This window comes from Amia ocellicauda, chromosome 11 (genome assembly GCF_036373705.1).
Source record: "Amia ocellicauda isolate fAmiCal2 chromosome 11, fAmiCal2.hap1, whole genome shotgun sequence".
In the NCBI taxonomy this organism is placed as follows: Eukaryota; Metazoa; Chordata; class Actinopteri; order Amiiformes; family Amiidae; genus Amia; species Amia ocellicauda.
The window spans coordinates 21,448,251-21,472,142 of NC_089860.1; the positions used below are offsets into that span (position 1 = coordinate 21,448,251).

The window sequence follows — 23,892 nt, forward strand, 5'->3', positions numbered from 1 at the left end:
CAAAATTACTTTTTCTTTAAGACGTGTTCTTAGTCCTCCACATCGCAGCGACAGCGCAGAATAGCTTCTTTGTTTTGAGTGCTTTACTCTATCATAAACACCTGACCTTTCGTCGTCTTCTTGTAAACACATTTGTGTGTAATGTGCAGCCCGAAAGAGAAAGTGTAAAATGTGCAGCCCAAATCAGTATTGCTTTGAGGCACTCGCCTGTTTGAGGAAACTCGTGGAGGGCTCTGTTAGTGGGTTGTGTAGGGTAGCTTGGTTAAAAAAAAAAAAAAAAAGCATTTCTTCACCCTTTTTGTCCGCATGCATGTACTGGTGTCCATACCATGTAAATAGCACTTCTGATAAACATCCTGTACACTGTCAGCTTGGTTTGTCTAGCAACTGATGTAGACTGCCTTTTCAGTACTGTATTGAGAAGTTGTTAGATAGAGATTGGATCTTATTGATGATGCATGGTGTGGTTTGAAAGACCGGTACTGTATGCGAGCTCTGCTGGCGAGTGTATGTACGTGTGTGTGTGTGTGTATGTGTATGTGTATGTGGGGGGGTGGGTAAAGACTAGAGAGAGTGAGGCGAAAAACAGAAAACGCACACACTCTGCTGTTATCTGATTTCATGAGGATGGAGTAAACAGCGCGAGACAAAGCTCTGCGGAAGGGAGTTTGCAGTAAACAATAAGAAGCCGGTAACCACATGCACACCTGGCACACCTCGAGAGGAACGTCTTCAAACAGTCAGAAGCACCTTATAAAAAGCCTTAACTATTTCATAGCCCTTCCGTTTATGTTAATTCTAATATTTGTTCATGTTCGCCTAGCCTGCGTGTCATCTTTTTGATTCTACAAACTTTCCATTCACCTTGATGTCTTTTTCTTTGTTACTCCTATACTCAGTCGTGTCGGAGCACACTTTGTATTGTTGTTATGATACTGAAATGTATATTTAATGTATTACAGATCAGTGATTAGGCAGACAGTTGTGTTTCAGGCTAATTATATCATATCCTGACTGCAGGTATTTATAGTTGACTTTTAATTAAACTACACTATTAAACCAAATTCTATAGGAAACCATGTAGAAATATGTTATGCATAATGTATTTGGAATCTTTGTTTTTAATGAAGACATATGGTTCAAAGTGTTAGACAATGGGAACCTTTAATTATTTTTTTTATCCCTGGATAAATCATATTTACTTTACATGTTCATCCAGCTTGACAGTATAGAGCAGAATTAACTGAACTGAGTTTTAGAAGAGCCTACAAACTGCATTCCTTTCACCAAGATAATTGTTTTACCCAGTTGGGTCTGTTCTGTGTTAATTTTTTCTCTGTCTCTCTATTATGTAGTGTTTATTTTCATTTTTAATAAGTCAGGCTCTAAATCTGCTTTCCTGTCCTGTTAACCACTGCTGTGGAAAACTGATTTTGTTTTCTCCTCAATTTCACGTCTATGAAAAATAGCAGATCTTTATCTGATTAAACAACTTACAAGACACATGAAGGATACAATGACGATCTTCCTTTCTCCTTTCACGTGAGCAACCAGTAAGCCTTCAATCCAGTGTAACTCTTGTAACTCCTTTGATTTAGACCTCATCAACATCACTAATACGAAACCTTGCCCGCTACAGAATTTTGCTCAGTTTGAGAGCTGTAGAAATCCAGAGATTATGGGCTTAGAAGCCTTGGAATGAACCATTTTATTTTTCTTGTTTATGTGTGTACATTTGGATGTGTGGCAGACATTGAAGCCCCATAAGCTGTTGGTTCCATTTCCCTAAAATTTAAGGAGGGAATGAAAAAGGCCTTAGACAGTATGGTCTCTTCTGGCAGGGGTGGCAGCTGGGAGAATAACTCTCAGAAGGCAGGGCTTGCCACGAGGCTGGCAGTTAAAGCCCCATCTGACTTGACATGCAGTGCTATGGAGTTCGTTTGGAGCCGTCTGATCTGTGCAAGAACAGACCACATTGTGGGATTGTGTGCTAGCTGCTATGTTCTCATCTTTTATCCACTGGGAGCACTTATGGGACTAAGTGATTAAATGAAGGCCTATGGGTATTTATTATTTCCCAGTGTATAAACCATGTGAGATTTTCTTTCACTTGCAAAAAAGTAGCCACCCTACCCAACAGTAAACTGCAATATGCTCTGAAGCACTCTGTATGCATAGTGTAATAAAACTGAATATCTTAAAAAATAAACATTGAATTCATAAATAGATATATATGTTGTACCACAGGAAAGATATTTCGTTTTAATTACTTCCTTTTCTACATAATTTAGCTATGCATTTAATGTAATTCAGCAATAATAAATAAATAAATCCTTTATACATATTTCTTGAATACAGCTCAACTCCGTCCTGCCCGCCAAACCTTTCACTGATGACACATTTGAGTGCTGAACAGACGCTTCACAACTATTTGTGAAATATACTGCTGCAGCATTAAAAAATACTTCATTTGACTTAGTGCACAAAAAATAGTGATGATCCATTTTTTCCTGCTGATTAATTCTCAGAAAGAGAATCTGGCCCCCTGTTTTTTAGGGGGGTGAAACAAATGTGTCACATTGATATTACCATAACAAATGTGTAACTTCATTAAAACCAGAAACCCACTCAAGCAAAAGGAGATTTTCTTTCTCATTAATGTCCAACAACCCAATGATTCCTGTTTTCTATTATATATTCATTAACAAAACTTATTGTCAATAAAAAGCTTTTTTTTTCTAGTTTTTTTGGAAAAGAAAGTGAGTTTGTGTTGAGCGAGTTTCTGGTAATGGTAGAATGTGACTGTTGGTTCAGAGTTCTTTGAGGTAGAATTCTAAGAATGTGTTCAGTTGGAGTTACTCACTGGTCTTACTAAATTAACAACAGGATTTAGACATAATGTGATAGAAAAGAAGTATATTTAAACCTGTATTGTAAACCAGACAAATCTTTGTCTTTACCCTGAAAGCACTGCCTGTGTTTGTGGAAGCTTTGGGCAATTTTAGCCAATTCTGAACCATATAGTCCATTTATCTTTCTGCAAACTGAAATTTTGCAAAGATTTTTTGTAAAAGTTGCATTTTTCCCCCCTGTTTCATGTAACAGTGCCTCGCCTTCATTGTGTAGCATTGAGCATTGAGGGCTCTATGCATTTGCTAAACAGATTAAATATGTTTTTGTTTGTTTTGCTTTTTATTCTATAAGGCACAGAAATAAAAGAACAACATTGCACAATTACTATTCTTTTTGTTTAGCCTGGCAATAATACGCATATGTTGAAGCATTTATTTTACCGAAGTGTTATTGTAAGTGATAATCCTATTATTTTTAATGTTATATTTGTTTAGTGTATTGCATTCCAAGTTGTGTAATAAAGTTCTGTTGTGCCTGGATTGCTTTTTAGTAAACAAGCCACTCACTGACAATCATGTATCTTGGGTTACTGTTGCTTTAAAAAAATATATAAAACAAGATTAATTGGTAGATCAGTGCACTTGTGTATTTTGGGGGGGCTTATCTGCAACTTGTAACTGTGTGCTCTGTTTGTACAGTTATATGAGGTTAAACCAGATGTGGTTTACCATGGAAAATAAATATACGGTATTTCTTGTCACCTGAGTAGCTGAGTTCTAAAACTGTGGCAAGGGGAGGTTGCTAGATGGAAACTTTTAAGTGTTTTGGTCATAATTCATCTAGTCTTTTTTTAGTTGAACAATAACAAGTGTAGTCTCACTATCAGTTAACACAAAGGGTTTCAGATAGATGAGTTTGTTGTCTGGGCAGGGCACATGCATTTTATATACCAAGCAAACCTAGGTAACCAGTATGATCTTTGCTGCATTTCTCTAAACTAACAGCAGTTAAAATGAACGAGACAAGACAAGACTGGACTTCAGCAAAGATACATTATTCTCTGTCATGTGCTGGTCCTCGCCCTAGTACTAGGTGCTCTGCGATTTGTGGAAGATTGCCTTAAAAGACTACAATCTGTAAAATGGCCCAATGCAGGAGTTTTTTCCATGCTGGTACTGGAGAGGGATGAAACAGAAGTGCTTATCTTAAGCATCTGAATCCACACTGTAGTAATAAGAAAAGAAGCTACATTTGGGTTCTCTTCTGGCGCAGAACACTGATTTTTGGAAAAGGAGAGTCAGCAAGCAATTAGAAAATGAAGTGAGTCCAGCCACTCAGGCAGAAGATGTGGTTTCCAGGAGGCGGTGTTTGCATGCATGACCACATATTTACATTACAAATAATTGAAAACAATTCGCCAGACCACAAGACAAATAAGGGGTATTGTTCAGATATTGGTGTGGGCGACCATGCTGTATCTAACCATAATCGGCAAAGCAGCGGGTATTATTCATTCTGGCCTATTTTAGGTAAAAGAAGAGTCCGTGCAGTTTTATTTTGAGGTGAAAATTACATAGTTTCTGGTCTGACTATGTCATTTGTTCAGATGATCGATAGCTCGATACCAGCCTCTGCTACAGTTTTTGGCAAGACTCCCCAAACCATTGGCAGCAAAGGTTTCTAAAAAAAAAAAAAAAAAAGTTTAAGCGGCACCTTGTTGTAACTTTTTTACACGATAGTGAAATAATTTAACATCAGGTTTCCAGGATTGTGGCTGTGTTTCAGCCTGCTTTGCATGCGTCTACTCCGCAGGCCTTGTGATGCTATGGTTTTCACTTTGTAGTCCTGCTGTAAAGGAGATGCTTTTCTTCTCTGTGGGGAACCAAAGCAGTGTGTTGTTATTCAGATTGTTTGTTACGGAGTCTGCCGAGTTCTCCAGGCCCTTGAGTGTTTGTGTCAGTTCAGAGCTGAGCGTGCACGCAAAGAAACACAGGATATGAGGTTATGTGACAGTCACCCCTGTGCAGCCACACTACCTGAGGACTTGTGAGACTCTACGCTCGGGGCCATGTGGTGCAGAAAGAGCCACAGTCCTGGACTACACTCTGGGCCCTTTTTTCTTTACGAGAATCTGTTACTGCCAGTGGTAAAGTGTGAAATACCCCCCACCATATTGTTTTTCAAGGAAACCAAATGTTTTTTTTTTTGCAACACTATGTTGTCTTAAATTCATATTTAATCTCTTTCTCGTGCTCTTTAATTCTAAAAAGAATACATCAGTCTATGATCAGCGTAATACAAACATATATTGGTTACTTTGGAAGTCACTCCCTTCGTTTTTTTTCCTGTGATTAGTAAGACAGATGGCTCAAATAGATGAAAGCATTTTTAAATGAGGCAGCCTTTGTTTCGAAAGTGTGAGCTTGTTGACTAATGTTTATTTTGCCCTGTGAGGAACAAATAAACCAGCCATTCGTTCAATGGGAAACATGCAAGGAATCAAACTCAAAAGGGAAAATTAATGATTTCTAATCAATCTCCTGTTTTTAATCCAGTTAATCTACAATTTAACAGCTGACATGTCATATTCCTATTGCAAACTCCTTTTAATAATTCATATTATGCAAAATGAGAAAATAGCTGCAGTGTGCACTGCATTTTGTCTCAAAAGATACTTGTAGCGATTTTTATGTATTGAACATTCTAGATAAACCATTTTGTAAGGTGCTAATGAGTTAATTGAATGGCATTTGTATGCTGTATGAAGTATTATTCACAGGACAATTAAGAAATACCAGGTCTACACTCAAGGCCAAATTACTATAAATGACGAAGTTATAATTTTCTCAGGAAAAATAAGTTGGAAATGTGGACATTTACTGTTGTCAGCAGTGCGGATGAGAAGGGGTTACATGATAACATGTCAGAAGAGTACACAAGAGTGCTTTGAGTTCCTTGAGATAAAAGCAACAGCATGAACATCAAATCAATAGTCCCATCAATAGAAACATCTATAAGAGATTAAAGAGAAGAGAATACAGCAGCCTTCTACTAATAACATACAAGAGAGGTAAATGGCAAGCTTTAATAGATCTGAAGAGTATAAGAATAATAGCTGGGGATCTGTGAGTGAGGGTGTTATAATACAGTTTTAAAAACCATCCAGCTCTTCACCCTTTGTCGCATTGAGAAGCCCTTTTCTGTGTGCTCTTTCTCCCTGTTACAGTCTGATTGATCAGGAGTGTTTAAAGTGGTTTTGATAACACATTTAAAGGCGATGCCATGCAGGACTGTGTTTTAATTGAAATGAAAGGTGTTACCTAAAACAAAAGTATGAATGCATTATCAGTTTCTTTTGGCTTTGTTGTTTTTCATGAACAGCAGCAGTGTTGGGCAATGTAGATTCCTTATTTAATGTATCCATGTTACAATGATCACTAGTGAAAGCAATATTGTAGATTTATAACCTTTTGTTTACAAAAATGGTAATTTAAGGTTAATTTTCTTTCTCACTTCATTTTAACTTTTAAGTCCTGTATGCAATTAGACTAATACATTTGAACTTCATAAGGATGCCTCAGAAATGTCTAATATTTTTATACAACACCATCCATTCAAAACATGTAATCAACTGCAGTACAGGGAAAAAAAGTCATCAATTGATGATTGATTAGCAGATGCGTGTGAAGCAGAGACATGAAAGCTACAGTGTCCAGCAGCATTTATGCCTTTAACTTGAATTGGAAATCTCCCAGATGGAAACCTGTAGTATTTTCAGAATAAAAGCGGCACCATTGGCATTTTGTAAATCCATTTTTTTTTGACAAATCATACTCTTATTCCATTACATACTATACATGTACAAAGGTTTTTACTTGGAATAAAAGAGAGAATAATTAAAATGAAATCAGACATTACTATTTTTTTTATCTGCAGTGTAATATATTTAAAATGACAAAAAATGAATTGGCTTTTGTGTAAATATTAATTAAATCCATTCTGACTGAAAGGAATTTAAACTGCATTTATGCCTCTGACTGTCTCTCGTTTGTAATTGAAGCCTCGTTTTCTTTGCTTGTCATCAATGTGTGGCGGGTTTATTTCTCTGCTGTTTCCAGGTCTGTAGTCGATAAGCACCCAGCCTATTCCAATTAGCAGCTCCCCGGGAGTTTAAAAACATAGCTGGTAGTCCTCTAATCGAATGCAATACAAATCATTACGTTAGCATTCATGTCCTGGATTTCACAGACATTCTTGATAATAACATTTGAAGAATGTGTGTAATATGTATTTGTTTTGTGTGTTTTTTTTCATTGACCACTATTATGCAACCATTAATCTAATAAACATTTTTCCACATTATGATGGCAAAACCAATCCAGAATACTGCAGATATTCTTCCAGTCCTCTAACGTGTATGGTCTTGTCCTAACAATCGAATGTCCTGTAAGCATGGAGGCACTTTGCAAAATCAAACATGTTATTAAGATTGAAAAATATTCATTTTTAATGAGCTTTGAAATTATATTTCTTAAAAATCTAAAATCTAAACATAGTATAGTTTTGCTACATTCATGATATGGAGGTCAATATTGGTCCATATTCACATACAACTATTATGATTGCTTTGCCCTTGCAGTTTCCTTAAAGATTTTCACATAGTTTCCCCATCTTCAGCACCTTCACTCAACAGACCAGAGTGGCAATGTGTTTGATGGCACAGGAAGGACGCCGCTGTAAAGGTTTCACACTTTTGCCAACAATATCCTCCTTGGTGTTCTGATTACCCCCAGCAGCTGCTGGAGTGACCACCTGTGACTGTGTATTAAGGTGAATGGACCTCACAGTACTGTTTGACCTACTGCAGAGACTTGGGGGTTGTTGTGGAACAAGAACACAGCACTGTCTGAAATTATTTTAAAACTGACCATCAAATTCTTCATTACAAGCATCTTGAGTAATATTATACCAAACAAAAAGGACAGGAGAGAACTTCCATGCATTTGGAAGGTATGGCCATCGCCCAGCTGTGATGAAACAAGCAGGAAGTTTGCTTCCCTTCAGTATCTCATTTATGCATTTATTTGTTTATTTACATATTTGCTAACTTTAGGGATGTTGAGCAGGGAAGGGTGTTTCAAAATGTTCAACCAGAAAGCAGATAGAATAGATATTGTACAATGCAGCTACTAATGAAAAGGATAAACATGACTGACACAACCTGAGGCGTATGTAACTTTGAATATCGAATGGCTTAAGTACAGTGCAAATATCTTATATCAGATGGGTTTCCCAAATCAAACAGTCTAGCAAATGAGTTCAATATGTACTACTGAGTCCCAAGGCAATCAGACCACACAGACCACAAATCTGCAGCGCATATAGCATTCGCTACAAAATCGAGAAGAAACCTAGGATATACCAGCTCCGGGCATTTTGTGGATAATTTGATTTAGGAGTTATCTGTTGACACATCTTAACTGTTTGTATTGCAATATTCAATAAGCACCATGCTTTTTGAAGGTAAAGAGGGAAAATCAGAATTGTATTGCATTACGAAGAGGCCTCTTTGGGAGGTAATCTGATAGAGATGTGTTTACCTCCTGGAAATGTATCTTTCAAAATTTGTAATATTATGCAAAAGTCATTAACCTGCTTCTTTTCCCATATAGAGTAAGCAACATCAACATCAGCAAGTCAATACCAATGTGTCACTATTGAAGCAGCTTTTTTTCTTTACTTGATTCTTGGGTGTAATGAATAAACTCGGCTTATTCATTAAGGAAAATCAATCTTGTTTTGAAGTGTGCTGACGTCTGTCCTTCCTGTACATGTAATCCATAAAAATATGAATTGTGTGTAAAGCTTTTCTCTTGAATTTATCTGAAAAAACATTTAGAAGAAAATATTTTTTTCTACCAGTGCCACTGTTGGAAACCACATTCAGGCAGCTGGAAAAGAGAGTTATCAGCTTCGGAAATGTTTAATTTGGCTTAGCCTGAAGATCTAGGATACTTATAATGTAATTTAGGACTTTGCAATTAGTAAGTACCCAACATGTTTTAGGCCCTAGTCCCACTACATAAATGTTTGTATATTGTACAAACAAATAGAACATTAAAGGAAAGCTAATTGATTTATATCATTTTATTTTATTTTACTTTAGTTAATATGTTCAGTTGCTTCAGAGCGGGACTGGTTTTGCCTTTCAACGGCTCGGACTGGTAACCATGGGAACTGCATGGCTGCTTGCTCCCAGTTTGGGCTCTGAGGACGATCATGGCTCAGCCCAGCAGGTGGTGAGAAACCAGCTGTGGGGGGCATCTCTGCTGTAATAACTTTAGCCAGAGGGGTAAAGTGAATTAATCAAAAGGAATAAATTATTACATGAAAGGACTGTTTTTAACTTGATCCCTGCAGTTTACTCCCCCCTTGCCTGTATTAAGCAGCTACATGCTTGCTTCGATTTCAGCACTTCCCATAAAAAAAAAAATCTGGCCATTTCCAGGAGAATATAGCAGTCCTGGAATCTTATTGAATTTGTTCATTTGCAGTGGGACATTCCACACATTGTATTTTCAATGATAAACTAAGAATACTTCCAGTAACTGCAACAAGGACAGTGTTTTTTTGTTGTTGTTGGTTTTTTATCAGATTCCTGAAATGACACACTATTTACATACCTGGTTTGCTAAGATGTAAACGGAAATGAGGAGGATAGAGTAAGAATACTTAATCAATGCCTCCAAAATAAAGATGACAGGCTGCAGTGAATAGCATTAAATTGTTGATCGGGTGATGCACTAAAATACAGTTGGGCTTTGCAGTCGAGGTGTTTATTGCTTTGGAGACAAAAGGGCTAAAGACCAGGGACTCCCGCCAGGTGAAGATTCATTCTGAAACAGAGCAATGGAGAGAGTGATTGTACCACTGTCACTCCTGCTCCTCTAGGTGTCTAGATGTGAGCTTGCTGACATACACTCATATCTTGTTCAAAGTAGAAACTACTTAAAGCTCTCAGTCAGGGTAACTTTTAATGACTTTCAAGTATCTACAGCATTTGTATCTGTATCTATCTCTCTCTCTCTCTCTCTCTCTCTCTCTCTATATATATATATATATATATATATATATATATATGTATGTATTTAATTCAGATGAATCTTAAAGCATATGTCCAACCATGCTGCTAGCATTTATATAAATCTCATCGGTTTATATGCCCTTAGGTCACACACCCACATTCCTCTTGAAATTATATGGATTTGACACATTTTATCAAGACTTTTGTGCTCTTTGCTGTTTAATGTAAGGTAGATCTTGGATTTCTTGACTTTAATGACCCACTTTATGAGCAAAGGTCAATGCTAGTTACTCTTAAATGTCAAAATAAACCCCTAGTCATATCACAAATTAAAAAATACATGATAAAGCATGCTTTCGTTTAAATGGAAAGTTATGTGTCATATTGGAAAGTGATGAAGATTATGTTTGGAGGTAAAATAAAAAAATAGCATATTTTTTTATTATTACTAATACTACCACAATCACTAACATACAATGCTTTATAAAAACACAATATATTAAGATTACCAAAGATCATACAATCAAAACAATTACAGTGAATAAACGCAAAGAAGAGAAGATTAGACAGGTGTAAAGGTATAAAATAAGCAGATTTTATTATTTTTTGTATATCCATATATATCAGTGTTTTCTGTGGATATTTTATTACTATATATAATCCTCTAATTTTAGTTCAGTAGGTCTGCAGGGTTGAATCTGAATGGGAACTGACTGGGAAATATAATTGTTTTGGAATTATGTCCTACCAATCATGAATTATGGTTTCACATATGTCAGTAGGAAGTGTATGAATGGAAAATATCAGACCCGAGTTTTAAATAGCTCCCCATCATGCCTGTCCTCTGTTACCTCCTGCCTTTGTAGATTCCTTCTGGAAGCCTTCCTGTACCTGAGGAAAGAACAGGACACAGGAGTGTCTGTGGAGCTGTGTGAAAAGCTTCACAGTGCTATTGTCATCTGTAGTTTATGGATTACTTTCTGTCAATGCAATGTAAATGTAAATTCTGTAAAAGTTCTCTGCATACTAGCCCCTAGCAGTCTGAAGAGATGTACAAGTTGTCATTGGACAGCTAACTGTCTTGAACATAAGTTCATAGGACATTGTGTTTGAAGGAGAGTGTGTCTAGGTGTTTCAAGAAACCTTTAAAAAATGAGTGGCTTCTAAGCATTGAAAGACTTAATTGCACATGTGTTTTGAAACCTCTGATGAAGGACCCGAGGTGATGCTTGAGTTTGTTGAAAGTTGTGGATTTTGATAAATATCTTTATATCTTTGAAAGTTCAGATAGCTTACAGCTTCAGGGATTCTAACAGAAAGATGATTACAGCTCTCTGGGGAATCCTCTTCCTTTTCCCTTGGATAAACAGTTTTATCTCACAAGGCAAGACCGCCTTCAAGAAAATAAATCTGTAAACTGCAGCTTTCCACCTTAATGACCTAATTGTGAATTTTAGACATAGATTTAATGATCAAATTAATGTTGTCATTTTTTATTCTTTACAAAAAAAAAAAAATATTATTTGTGTGGCAATTCATAACATTTTGAATTTTATTTGTATGATTGGCTTTTGATACATTTCATACTTTTAAGTTACTTGTGTAAGCTCAACAAACCCTATAACGATCCTGATGACGAGAGGTGTTCATCTATATTTTTACCCCCCCACTTATATACATACCATACTGCACACTGTTATTGTGAAAAAAAAAAATATATATATATATATATATATATATATATATAAAAAATACAAAACTGAAATATCATCATTGGATAAGTCTCCTTGCCCCTGAGTTCATTCCTGGTGGAAGCACCGGGTTGCTGTCATGTTCCCAGTTCCCAGGGCAGCAGGTTTCCTCAAAGACTTGTTTATACTTTGCGTCATTCATTTTCCCTTCTATCCTGACAAGTGCCCGAGTCCCTGTCAATGAGAAATATCCCCATAACATGATGCTGCCACCACCATGATCACAGTATTGGTGGTGTTTGTTGGGTTTGTCCCAAACTTAATGCTTTGCATTTAGGCCAAAGTTTCCATTTTAGTTTCATCAGCCCACAACACTTTTTGACACATGGTTGCAGAATCTGAGTGTTTTCTTGAGTAATGGCTTCCTTCTTGCCACCCTACCATACAGGCCAGATTTGTGCAGTGCTTGGGATATTGCTGTCACATGCACACTTTGACAAGCCTGTAGCTCTTGTGAAGTTGCCATTGGCCTCTGATCAGTCTCCTTGTTCGGTCATCCAGTTAGGAGTGACGCCCTGATCTAGGCAGGGTCTTGGTGGTGCCACACACCTTCCACTTCATAATAATCATCTTGAATGTGCTCCAAGGGATATTCAGGGCCTTTGATATGTTTTATACCCATCCCCTGATCTGTGTCTTTCAACAGCTTTGTCTCTTTATAACACTCCTTGATTTCATGGTTGAGTCTTTGCTGTGAAATGCTCTACCAAGCAGAGGGAATCAACATGAACTGCAGAATTGATCCTGAAACCATGTAAATCGCTACACCTTAACACAGGAGGAGGCCACTTGACTTGGTGTGTGATTTTGAAGGCAACTGGTTAAATTTTTGAGATAATTTAGGGCTGCTATTACAAGGGGGGTGGACACTTCAACCAAGCTATTGTTGTATATACTTTTATTTTTTACAATTTTACTGCATTTTAATTCTAGGCTATAAGGCAACAAATGGTCAGCATTTTAAAAGGGGGTGTAGATGGGGTTGTATTTATTAGTGCATGTTCATCATAATCATCCTCCTCATCACAATAGTAATTGTAATAATGTAGAAGGATGGTTTTCATGCATGGTGGGAAAGGGTGAGTGGGAGGCCACAGCTGAGGGATTTGTACTTCTCTTTTGAAAGTGACCTCTGTGTGCTTCTCAAAGAAACAGAATTCACATACTCAAAAATGTGCATAGGAAGTAAAAGTCAGACCGCCAATTCAGATCTTAAAAATAATACAGTAAATAAAAGCAGTTAAGTGCAGTGAACCTGTCTCTGACAGCCAAATGATTTGTCCAAGAATACCTTTGCATCTGTTACACAGACACTGGGTAGGTGGTTTCAAAGCCATTACTGTGGGTGTTTGTGTGGGGGATAGGGCACTGTTTGGGTGTATTTATATATGTGTGTGTGTGTGTGTGTGTGTGTGTGTGACTGTTTAGGTGTACATAAGTGTAGGGGTGTGTGGCAGCTGTCTTGATAAATAAATAAAATACAAAAAAAAAAAAATATATATATATATATATATATATATGCATTTCCCTTTAGGGTTATGCCTCCTTTTCTCCAAGCCCTTTGATGTTCATGCCATTTATTAAAGAGCCTCTAAACGTGTGTAGAAAGAAAACACTTGAGAATGGGGCACACCTCTTTTCTGTGGTGTCGGCCCAGAGACACCCTGAACTGCTCCTCTCATGGGGGTTAAGGGCCAGGAGAAATTACCACCAACAGCTCAAACCTGCTGCACCTCAGACAACCGAAATCTGTCCGCCTTTCATCTGAGAACACGTTCCTGTCATGATACTGTAATTAAAATTTAAGTGGCTCCTGGCGAAGAAGCGGCAACAGTAAGGTATGTTAGATAAGCACAAAGCAAGGGAGGAATTAAAAAAAAAAAAAAATTTGAAAGAAAATAGCTGCTTTTTCAGTCCTCCTCAAAGGCGGCCAATTATTTCAGTTCATTAAAGTATGAGGAGAAAAAAAAAAGTGCAAATCAAACAGCACTCTCCTTTATGATAACCCTTTTATGTGCATGCATCGTATTTTCGAAACCCTATTGAAAATATAATGACACTCACTGTAAATTATATTGGTCAGTTGACTAATGAATAGTGTGAGGTGGGGGCAGTGATTTATTTATTTTTATACAGAGTTTTAACAGCCAGTGGTGTCCCACAATCTAAATCTGCCTCCCTTCCTTCCTCCCTCAGTTTATACTGTAATGAAAGTATAAATGTGATTTTGCCTCACAAGGCATTCCTTTTGGAAGGAATATTCAATACATTGTTGTATCTATAACAGCTCCTAATCAAATACTGATTCTGGATCCAAACCAACTAGGATCTCTGCTAAAACCGCTTTACAACATAGTTTTCACTCTAGGTTTTGGGCAAATGTCCAAACCACAGTTTATTTTCACCTCCGGAAAGGTTCTTATAGTATGGTCTCTCGATCAATTTTACAGATCAATTTCTTATTTATGTTTTTTTTTTTCCTTAAATATTATACATCACTGAGAATGTGTCTGGCTGTGTGGTTAGGGATTGTGCCATTACCATGCAGCATAAAGCAAATGACATTTTAACAATGCTGTGGGCTGTAGGTCAAAAGATTTTGCCTGACTAGTGGTTAGTTTGTTTCAGAGGTGTGTGTGTGTGTGTGTGTGTGTATGGAGATGCCTAAACAAATCTTATAGTTTTAGTGTGTCCGTTATTGTGAGTTTAAAATAATTTGCACAATTTACTGTCAAAATGTAGTGTTTGTTCCTGGACCCAGGTACATTCAATCCCTGTGATGTTTTTGGAGAGCTGAAAACAGTGCTGTTATGTCATCTTAAACCCTTCAGACTGAATGATGCTAGTCATGTGAGGCATCCTTAATATGGCATCAGACAGGAGCTTGTCAGACTTGTTTTGCATGGCAAGGTATTTCCCATTTTGGTAATAATGCAGGTTTCACAAATAATCGTAGAATGGAAACATTTCCAAAAACTGTAGAGCAGAAGTTTCACTATGATTTGCATCTTGCTTTTTCTCTTTTTTTTGTTTACTCAGCAGAGATTGGAAATTTATTGTCGTGTCAAGGGAGAATTTAATTCTGGGGGATCTTTAAGAAATTTTCTTGGTGTTTTTTCATCAGATTTTTTGTTGTTGTTGTAAGGGGATGCACGGTGCTTGTGAAGTGTTCAGGTGAAGTGTACAGACCGGCAAGCCTTTCGTTTTCCTCACACCTAATTACCTCTGGGACACAAATTTGACTTTGTTAGACTCATTACTTAACAAAATCAAAAAGATGACTATAAATAAACCACATGCTTATTTTTAAATGGTAGAATCCCAGCCAGTAGTTTTATTTAAATAAACATGCAAATGTTTAAATTGTGAAGCTTTGGCCTATTTCATTTTTAGAATAAGAAGTATTAGTATAAGTTCAGTATCTATTGAAGGACATTTCAATCCTATTCATGAATTTATGAAGATGTTATTTAAAAGAATTTTGAGTTTTGTTGCTTTATTCTGTTAAGGTAGTTCGATGCTTACAAACATATATAGTGTATGTGTACCATTTATATATAAAATGTATATATATAATTTATAATATTTATTTTATTTATATATATATATATTTTTTTTAAGAACAGATTGCATGTGTTTTTTGTTGTTCTTATAACCTTTAGAGTATAGCCAGAAAGAAAAGGAAGTGGTTTTATTTCAGCAGGATTTATGATATTTGCGGTCAGCAAATTTCTGAAAACTGTTTTTTGAAAAGTGTTTATTTTATCATGTAAAAAGATGGATATATGCTGATGCATGCTGTCAATTTCTCACTCATTGGGAGGATTGTGCATTGAGTTACTGCCTTCCTCAATTCAATTAATAACTGATTTCACTGAACATTTTATCTGTGTCTTACATATTGTAAACTTACAATAGTGAACGACAGTAATGATCACCAAGTTTGGATCCCGATGTCTGTATTTAGACTCTGCTGTTCATCACTAAAATCATTTAGTCTTTCCTACCCTGCCTGTTCTCTTAATGTGAAACGCAACATGTACATTTATAGAAATCTAAAAATAGAATAAAATGAAGCATTCACATAAATTATTAGGCACATGATGTTTAATATCACGGGAGAAATGTCTGCTCATGTTGCTAATATGACATACTATATATTACAATACATCTTACTCCTGCTTAGCACTCTTCGCGTAAGAATCCCATAATGACAACCAACAGCAAAAAATATAAAAAGCTACTGGTCAATATCAGCAGATGAGAATAGAGCAGTACGTTTTCAATTTAGATGTGGAAGATTGCATTGTGCCAGCATGTTTAATATGATTGGAATAGAGTTCCAAAGACAGGGAGCACAGTTCCTACAGGCCCCGGACATATGGCATGCTTCAGGTTTGTGTGTGGGAGCCCGAGAGAAACAACCATGTCTGCCTCTACACTGCGGTGAGCCGGAGAAAGAGCGCACACTGAGTCTGATTGTTTCCCTCACCATGTTCCTCCCGCCCCTACACAGCCGGCCCCGAGTCAGGAAAAGGCAAAGATCCTCTAGGATGAGCAGCGTGAACGTCAATGGATCAATAGCTTGGAAGTACCCAGTGTCTCTTAAGAGGGCCTTTGGTTTCTAAACCTCTTCAAACATGCCTGTGCTGTTATGTCTGCCTTTGCTTTGATGTTTCCATAACCTCCAACTAAGCGGTTCTCATTTTCTTAACCTTGGTGTATGGAATCATTTCCAGATTGCGCTTCGTATTTCACTGGGGCTATTTTGGCTGGAGCTGTGGATGACTTGGGGACTGCCATTGAGACCGTATCTTTATGTGTTCTGGGGCGGGAGAAGCTAAGGGTGAAGTAAACAGATAACCGTGTTCTGACAGGTATGAAACGGGAGTCTGAAGCCTATAGCACAGCCAGCCACGAGGAAGGTAGGAAGAGAACCCACAAGATTACAGAATCCCAGACGCTTTTGCTTTTCAGTCAAGTAGGAAAGTTGATGTGTTGTTGATTACGGTAATTTCAATATAGTCATACAGAGCACTCCTAAAATGAGCACCACCTACTTCTTTCTTTTATTAATTTTTTTGCTCAAAATTAACTATTGGTGTATTTGATTAAGTGAAATATGAAAGTAAGCAGGTAATTTTGAAAGGAGAATGTCAGCCCCCCGCGGGCTAGGAGGTAGCAAGACAACGTTCCCCAGTGCTGTGTCTTTCTCAAATTTCGGTTTCTTATCCCCCTCAGCCCCCCCGTCTGTCCCCCCCCAGTTATTGTGTGGGCAGTCTTGAAAGTGAGATGACTAATGCTATACACTCAGGTTATCCCACAGACTGAGTGATGCTAAAACCACACCAGAGAGCAGCACAGCGATGATGAGATATAGTCAGCTTCATAGCCTGGTTTTCATACAGTACATGGTTAGTGACAGTGAGGGGTAAGTCATTTCTGTTCCCCACTCGGTTGTTTCCAAATTTGTGCACAGGAAGGCAGCCCTCAGCGTGTGTTTAAGGCTGGAGGGCTATGATACCAGGTGTAGAAATGGAGAATGTGGTTTTCATTATAAGGCAACTGTTAATAGACCCAGAGATCCAATGATCATTTTACATTTTAGTTACTGCCAGAATTACAAATCACTTGTTTTTATGTGAAATTTACATTACATTTAGGAAGAGAGGAGTGAATGGAGATTGTGTTCATTAAACATTCATACACCCTACAAAATTTGATTTGGTAATATCCAGTGTCTTGAACAGGCTTGAACTTTGCAGAAATCCATTAGCAGAAGAATCAAATCGGCATCCCATCAGTCACAGAAATCACTTTTTATAGTTTCATCAGTGACTGTATATTGATATATCACCTAAACTTTATGCATAATGTTATAATATTTGGTGGCTGCATTGGGAGTAAAAGTAGAACCCAATATTGATTAAATTACAGCTTTCTATAGCAACTCAGAAAGTCTCTAAATGTGTTTAATTTAATTATAACGAAAATCTTCATGGATTATGGATAATATGCAAAAGGAAATTGGTTACAGCAGTTAAGTGGCCTAATAAATAGCATTGAAAAACTAAGTATTTATTAAAACCTAAGTGTTTATCTGTATATCTGAATTAGCCAGGAGGCCAGAAGTGGTCAGTATCTGCCATAGTGGCCAGTGAAGGAGGCTATCAATATTTTCCAGTTTTTTTACAATATAGTTGACTCTTTTATCTTCATGGTGCATTCTTGTTCAAACAAACGTCTGATAAAAGGAAATAACAATATGCTAATAGATTTCCTTTTAAGTTAAATTAGATTTAAGGTACTGAGAACTGTGTGTTTGCTGCACTTTAAAAGCTCTAATATCTAATTGGAATTGGTCTTTGATGCAGTACCTACTGAAAATTCAACCCAAGTTAGAAGAAAGTCAGAGCTTACACACACCTGCTGCCTGTGTGTCTTAAAATTACAGAAATGTAATTATCCAAAGTTGTAAGGGGGCTTTAATTAGAGGGTGGCTGATAATTATACGTTAAATGAGTAATCTGATCCACATTTCATCTCGGAAGGCATAAATAAAAAATAAAAAAACATACACAGGGAAAACCACTTCAAGAGCTGCTGATTGCTTTTTGGAAAAGGAAGACGTCAAGAAACATAAATATAAAGTTCTGTGGCTCTGATGTTTGAAGGAAATCTTCATGATTCTAACAGAAGTTAATAAGGCTGGGAGGTTTATTTTATTTATTTATTTATTTATTTTGGTGTTGGGGGGTGGAAGTGATTTTTATTTTATTTTTTCTTGGTGTGAAAGAAGGCTGCTCTCTTACTAAGAGGGTGGATGAATTCAGTTAATGCCAGACTAAGATTCTTTTCATATGTATATTTATTTAGTAGGAGTCAGAGGGAGTTGAAATAAAAAATATATATTTTTTAGAGACAGTATGTAGCTCAGCACATTTCAGTTTAGGCAGTCTAGCCCTAATGGAAGGTGCTGTGTACAAACACTACTGATAACAGAAATGATTTTACCTAGTGTATTCCTACTGATTTTAGTGTAAGAATTGCAGCACACCATAGAAATAAAGCTGAGACGAAGTAAAGCAAGAGCTATCATTTAATTACATAAGACTTATGCATTAGTCTGCGATGCAGCATAACCAACCTAATCTTGCATGACATATAAAGTGGTTTCCCAACTTATATTTACCTTTCCTCACACCGCTGTTTGTTTTTGTTTTATTTCTACATAAACAGGTGTGGATTGATTTTTAGACATGCATGCACCTAATGCACATGTTTACAAATTGACTGACTGCCCAGAACTGATCACAAATTCTCCTTGTTGTAGTAGTAGAGAGCCAAATATATCGAGGCTCTTCCTTGAATGGTGCTGAAATGTTCTATGAAGTGTTTTAGTGGTTCAAAAAAAAAAAAACGAATGAGACGCAAGCAAAAACAATCTATTTTGCTGCCAAACTTTGAGAGCACGAAAAAAAAAAAGCTACACTTAAAAGGGTCTGTGTTGGAAACTCTTCACTCCTAGATGTTTGAATACCTCCAGAGCAATAACCATTTGGATTTATAATATGCAGAGTAACAGGCAGTTGGCATTAAATACAGCTACTAAATTTATTGAAACCCATTACTAAACAGAAAACATGAAAGGAAAGCGTGCTATCACGAAGGCTCCCTTTATCATCAAAGACTTATCGATAAGAAGAGTTTTCCGACGTATTCCTCATTGCGTCCTGTTTGTAAGGTTTTTTTTTTTTCCTTGACAAGCCTTCTCGTTAAAAGTGTGCTTTGCCTTTTTCTCTGTTTTACAGTCGAACAAAGTGTCCGTGGTGCAGCAGTCACATGGGGTACATCCCCTCACATCCCTTCTGCCCTACAGCAACGATCACTTCAATCCCAGCTCCCCTCACCTACCTACAGACATGAGCCAGAAAGCAGGTATGTCTCCTTAATTAGCAGAGGGAACCAGGGGGAAGGGGAGCTAGCACTGTTTGCTACTTTATATTTCTACTCAAACCGTGCCTTGTGATACTGTCCTTTATTATGTCGTAAATTAATCATGTTCCCTTTTTTTTTTCCTTAAGTCATCAGTTAAGAGCATGTTAGCTTTGGGTTAGGGCCTAGCGTATCACTTTTTTAAAAGCCAGATGTGTGTAGAGTTGATTTATGCCTTTACTCTGTATATTTTTATATTTTTCCCCATAGAAAAATGGCAGCAGACAACTAAAAGTAAAAGCAAAGTGAATTTTAAAAAGCTGACACTGTCAAAACTGAAATAGAGTGGTGAGAGTGCCTTGGGATAATACCTTTAACAAGAAACTTACCTTTTCAAGAAATAAAAACGATAAGAAATCTATGTCAGCACTGTAGAGCACTTTTTCTGTGGGTGAGTGTAATTGGGACACCAAGAAGGTTTGAATTTTGGCACATTGTCTCATACTGGCCCAGTTACCTGTCGAGAGGTGTGGTATTTATGCAGGCGGGTCTGTGATATCTCCCCTTGAAGCTGCGCCACACTCAAGAGCCCAGATTTAGAGTAACGCCAAGGGTTTTGTATTTGATTGCACTGGTGCAGAGAGAGCTGAAGACGCACTTAGATGTTTTCCATTTGAGTAATGCAGGCATGCATCCATAAGATGCGTTGGCTTGGAGCCTCTGTTTGCTTATCCCGTTTGCATTCTTAGCCGCAACTGTAAAGTTCTTTAAATCATCAACAATAACAGCAAGGGCCCTCCTCTGTTCAGTCTCCTGCATTCTTCCCGCACTTGAAGTGGTTTGGGTCCCCGGGGACGTGCCGTAGCCACAGAGTCAGCAGGGCTGCAACTCCACAGCAGCCCCCACACCGTGCTGGAAGCAATTAGATTGACAATCACAGTGAGGGCTCTCGGTATAGCAGGAGGGTTCGTTTGAAATGACAGAAACAGAGATGGAAACCCATACGAATGCTTCGGTGTTTTTTAGGAACAACGTGTGTAACTTGCGGGGAAAAAAAAGATGACTCCAATCAACCTATTAAACAGTGCGCAGTTCTTATGAGAAACTGGGCACGTCACTAGTTTTCCTCTCTGCTTTTACTTGCGTTTCACTTCTGCTTTTGATCATTTTTATTTATCTATTAGTATTTATTTTTACCATGCAAAATCTGAGCAAAGTGCATTCAGTGAAACATTAAGTATTTAACCATAATTGACTCCAGTATTAACCAGGTGCTTAATTTTAGAAGTTTCTATATATTATTATTACTACTATTACTGAATGTCTTTGATGTCTTTATCTAAGGTACTTTGCGGTTGATCCTACAATAGTAATATATAACATTAGAACATACTAGTTTAAATAAATATAAACACTTTCAAAGCTCTGAAGTGGCTTGGTATATTGTGCAGGTTGTTGATTGCTTTTGAAATTAATCCGCACAACATGTCATTAAGGTATAACCTTCCAGAGTGTTATTAACGAAGACTTTGTCTGTTATAAGCCATGAAGCTGAAACCACGTTCTCTGTTCTTCTGTGTGAGTCAATTCAAGGGGAAAAACATTTTGCCAGCTCTTACCATGGCTCAACAATGATCCTTCTCATATTGAAAGACCTGCTGGGCTGTCTGAGAGGTGTGTTCATGACAGACATGCTGCTGGAATTTCCCTGAGGGGGTCTGTTGTCAGAGACTCCTTGTCTGGTCTCCGGGACATTCACAACCTGTTGCTCTGATGCTGCCCAGACAGTGACATGAAACGCCCTGACTCACAGTTAATAATAAGGTTAATTTTGTTATCACTTCCAGGTCATAAGTGAGCAAGGTCTGGAGACTTGTGGTCTTGCTTTTTGTTTTAGTTTTCGTGTACGTACACATGCGTGCGAGTGTGTCAGTAATGACCTGCATTATGGCAAATGGAGACCAGGTCAAGCCAACGGCATCTGGTGGTTCTGAATTTACAAGACACCATCAACAAAAGCCTGAGGAAAACAAACAGAATAAGTCAGTGTGGTTAATTAAATTAATTGTCAAAAATGTGCATCATTGAGAAGCATCTGATTATGTACCACATAGTAAAGTCTGTGTTCTGTTTGTAGGTTGGATATTTATTTTAATGAAAACGTGAAATGTGTTTAGTTTTTTCTCCAATTAATAGTTTTGTGACAAATATATGTCCAAATTTAGATTCATATCTACAAGCAGAACAAAATGCTTGTGGTAATTGTAAAGGTTAGATTAGGTTAGATTATTTAAGAACAACATTTTGTGTAAAGTACTTCCACCTTTATACCAATCCTCATTCAATAAAATAAATTTAAAAAATCAGTGATCAGTAACCCCCACCCAACCATTCATTTTTGTTAAATTAAATGTTTATCAGATATGAGTTAAAGCATTAGAAAGAAATCTGTAAGCAAAAGTACAGCTGGATATTTAAAGCGTTCTACCAGAAAGTAAGAGCACAGTGCGCATAATGTACTGTAAGTGTTGTTTGAAACAGCTTTTACAGTCAAACAGCTGCAGTTTTCAGGTACAGTACTGACTACAGTCCAGTCATTCAGAGCTTCAGTGCTTGTTTCAGTTTCAGTATTTTTGGAAAAAGATGATATTGTGATTTATTTTTTTCCCGTGCTTTCGTCTTCACCTGATCTTCTGACAAAAGCACTAGATATTACACAATCAGATACTGAAAGTTCCTCTGTTTTTGAGTAAACTGGTTTAAATTTAGAATTAAGTTTTTCTTTTCTTTTTTCTTTATTTTGTTAAACCATAAATCAAAGTCAAAATCAGATACAATGAGAAAATTGTCCTGCTTGAGTAAATGAACTATTCACATTTTACATTTAACAAAACTAAATACATTTAAGCAGGCAGGGTGATGGAGTGTCCACACAATTAATTACTAGGATTTGTCTTTAATTAGAAAATAGTGTGAAATTCTGCAACAAGGTGTTTTGGAATTAACCAGATTATAATATCTGTGCTCAAACATTCAGTGGGACTTCAACAAACTCTGTATTCCTAATGAGAATGAGATTTTACACATGCCCAGAGCTCTCCATACTTAATGTTTTTGTGATGGTTTAAAAAAAAGAAATGCATTTAAGAACATTTAAAACGTTAATAAATGTTTATATTAAGAATATTGAAATATAAAGGTCTGTTTAGCTGTTTTATACAGAGTGGATCAGACATTTGTTAGATATATTAAATACAGTATTCCTTTGGATGTTCCTGAAGTTGCAGAATAAGTGGTCAATAAGTGTAATTTATGATGATGCAATGTTGTGTTTCCTAAAGGTCAGATTTAATATTGCTGTGAATATTTCATTGTTAAATGTATACATTGTTCATGCTGACAAACATTACAAATACCAGGTAATATCCCATCAATAGAGTCGATGCTAACTCTTGTGTCAATGCAGGCCTACAGAAACTGAATTTGCATTAAATAATTCAGTAATGCATTAACGGAACAGCTTTGAAAATTTTTTGTTCTAAATCATGTGCAAATGAAAAAACAAAACATAATTTATTTTTATCCGTAACTAAATTGACGCCTGCTAGAAAATCAGCTTTAAACTTTGAAATTTACTTTCTGAAAATATGGGGCAAATTTTGCTCTGGAGCAAAAAGCTTAAAAACATTACCGCCTGCTCATTTAGGTTCTTGCCATAATACTATTTGCTGGGAGACTTCAAGTCATGTTTTTAAAAGGAAACTGAGAAAAGACATTTTAGTAATAGTTCAATCTCATATGGTATTTGTGTGGCAGATTTCCAGAAATGTTTGACAAAAAGAGCTGGCGCCTCCGACGATGTGAAGAAAGAGGTTCTTTTTGCTGGGGGTGGAGGGGGGCAGCTGAAGGAGGGTGACTCAGTCGCATTCCTGTTAAACAGCTTTATAGATATCAGAGTCCAGAAACAAGCCTACAGCTATTTCAAATTATAGTCATTTGCAGCATTCTTCTACTAAAGTATATGTTACCTTTGGGTTTCGCTAAGTGCTAGGTGCTCTTTGCTGACAAATGACTTCCTTTTAAAGACACTGAAACTCTTTTTTTACCCACAGTTTTGTTTCAGGAGTGCTTTACATTTGTAAGTGGGCACTTTTAAGAATTTCTCACTATTCTCATAATAGAAAATGGCAATTACTTAGAAAAAACTATGACAAAAATGCTCTGTTTTATACAAAACACATTATTCACTAGGAATCTACAGCCTTTTTC

At 36.9% G+C, this 23,892-nt stretch overlaps 1 protein-coding gene across 11 annotated transcripts in view; it reads left to right on the forward strand.

The window, feature by feature from the left end:
- The window catches only part of tcf7 (transcription factor 7), a 52,245-nt gene that overhangs the window by 13,619 nt on the left and 14,734 nt on the right, over positions 1-23,892 (forward strand). For all 11 annotated transcript variants that reach the window (XM_066716905.1, XM_066716900.1, XM_066716904.1 and 8 more), the window contains exon 4: positions 19,500-19,626. In XM_066716905.1, coding sequence (XP_066573002.1) covers positions 19,500-19,626 — 127 coding nt within the window. The remainder of the gene's footprint in view (positions 1-19,499; positions 19,627-23,892) is intronic.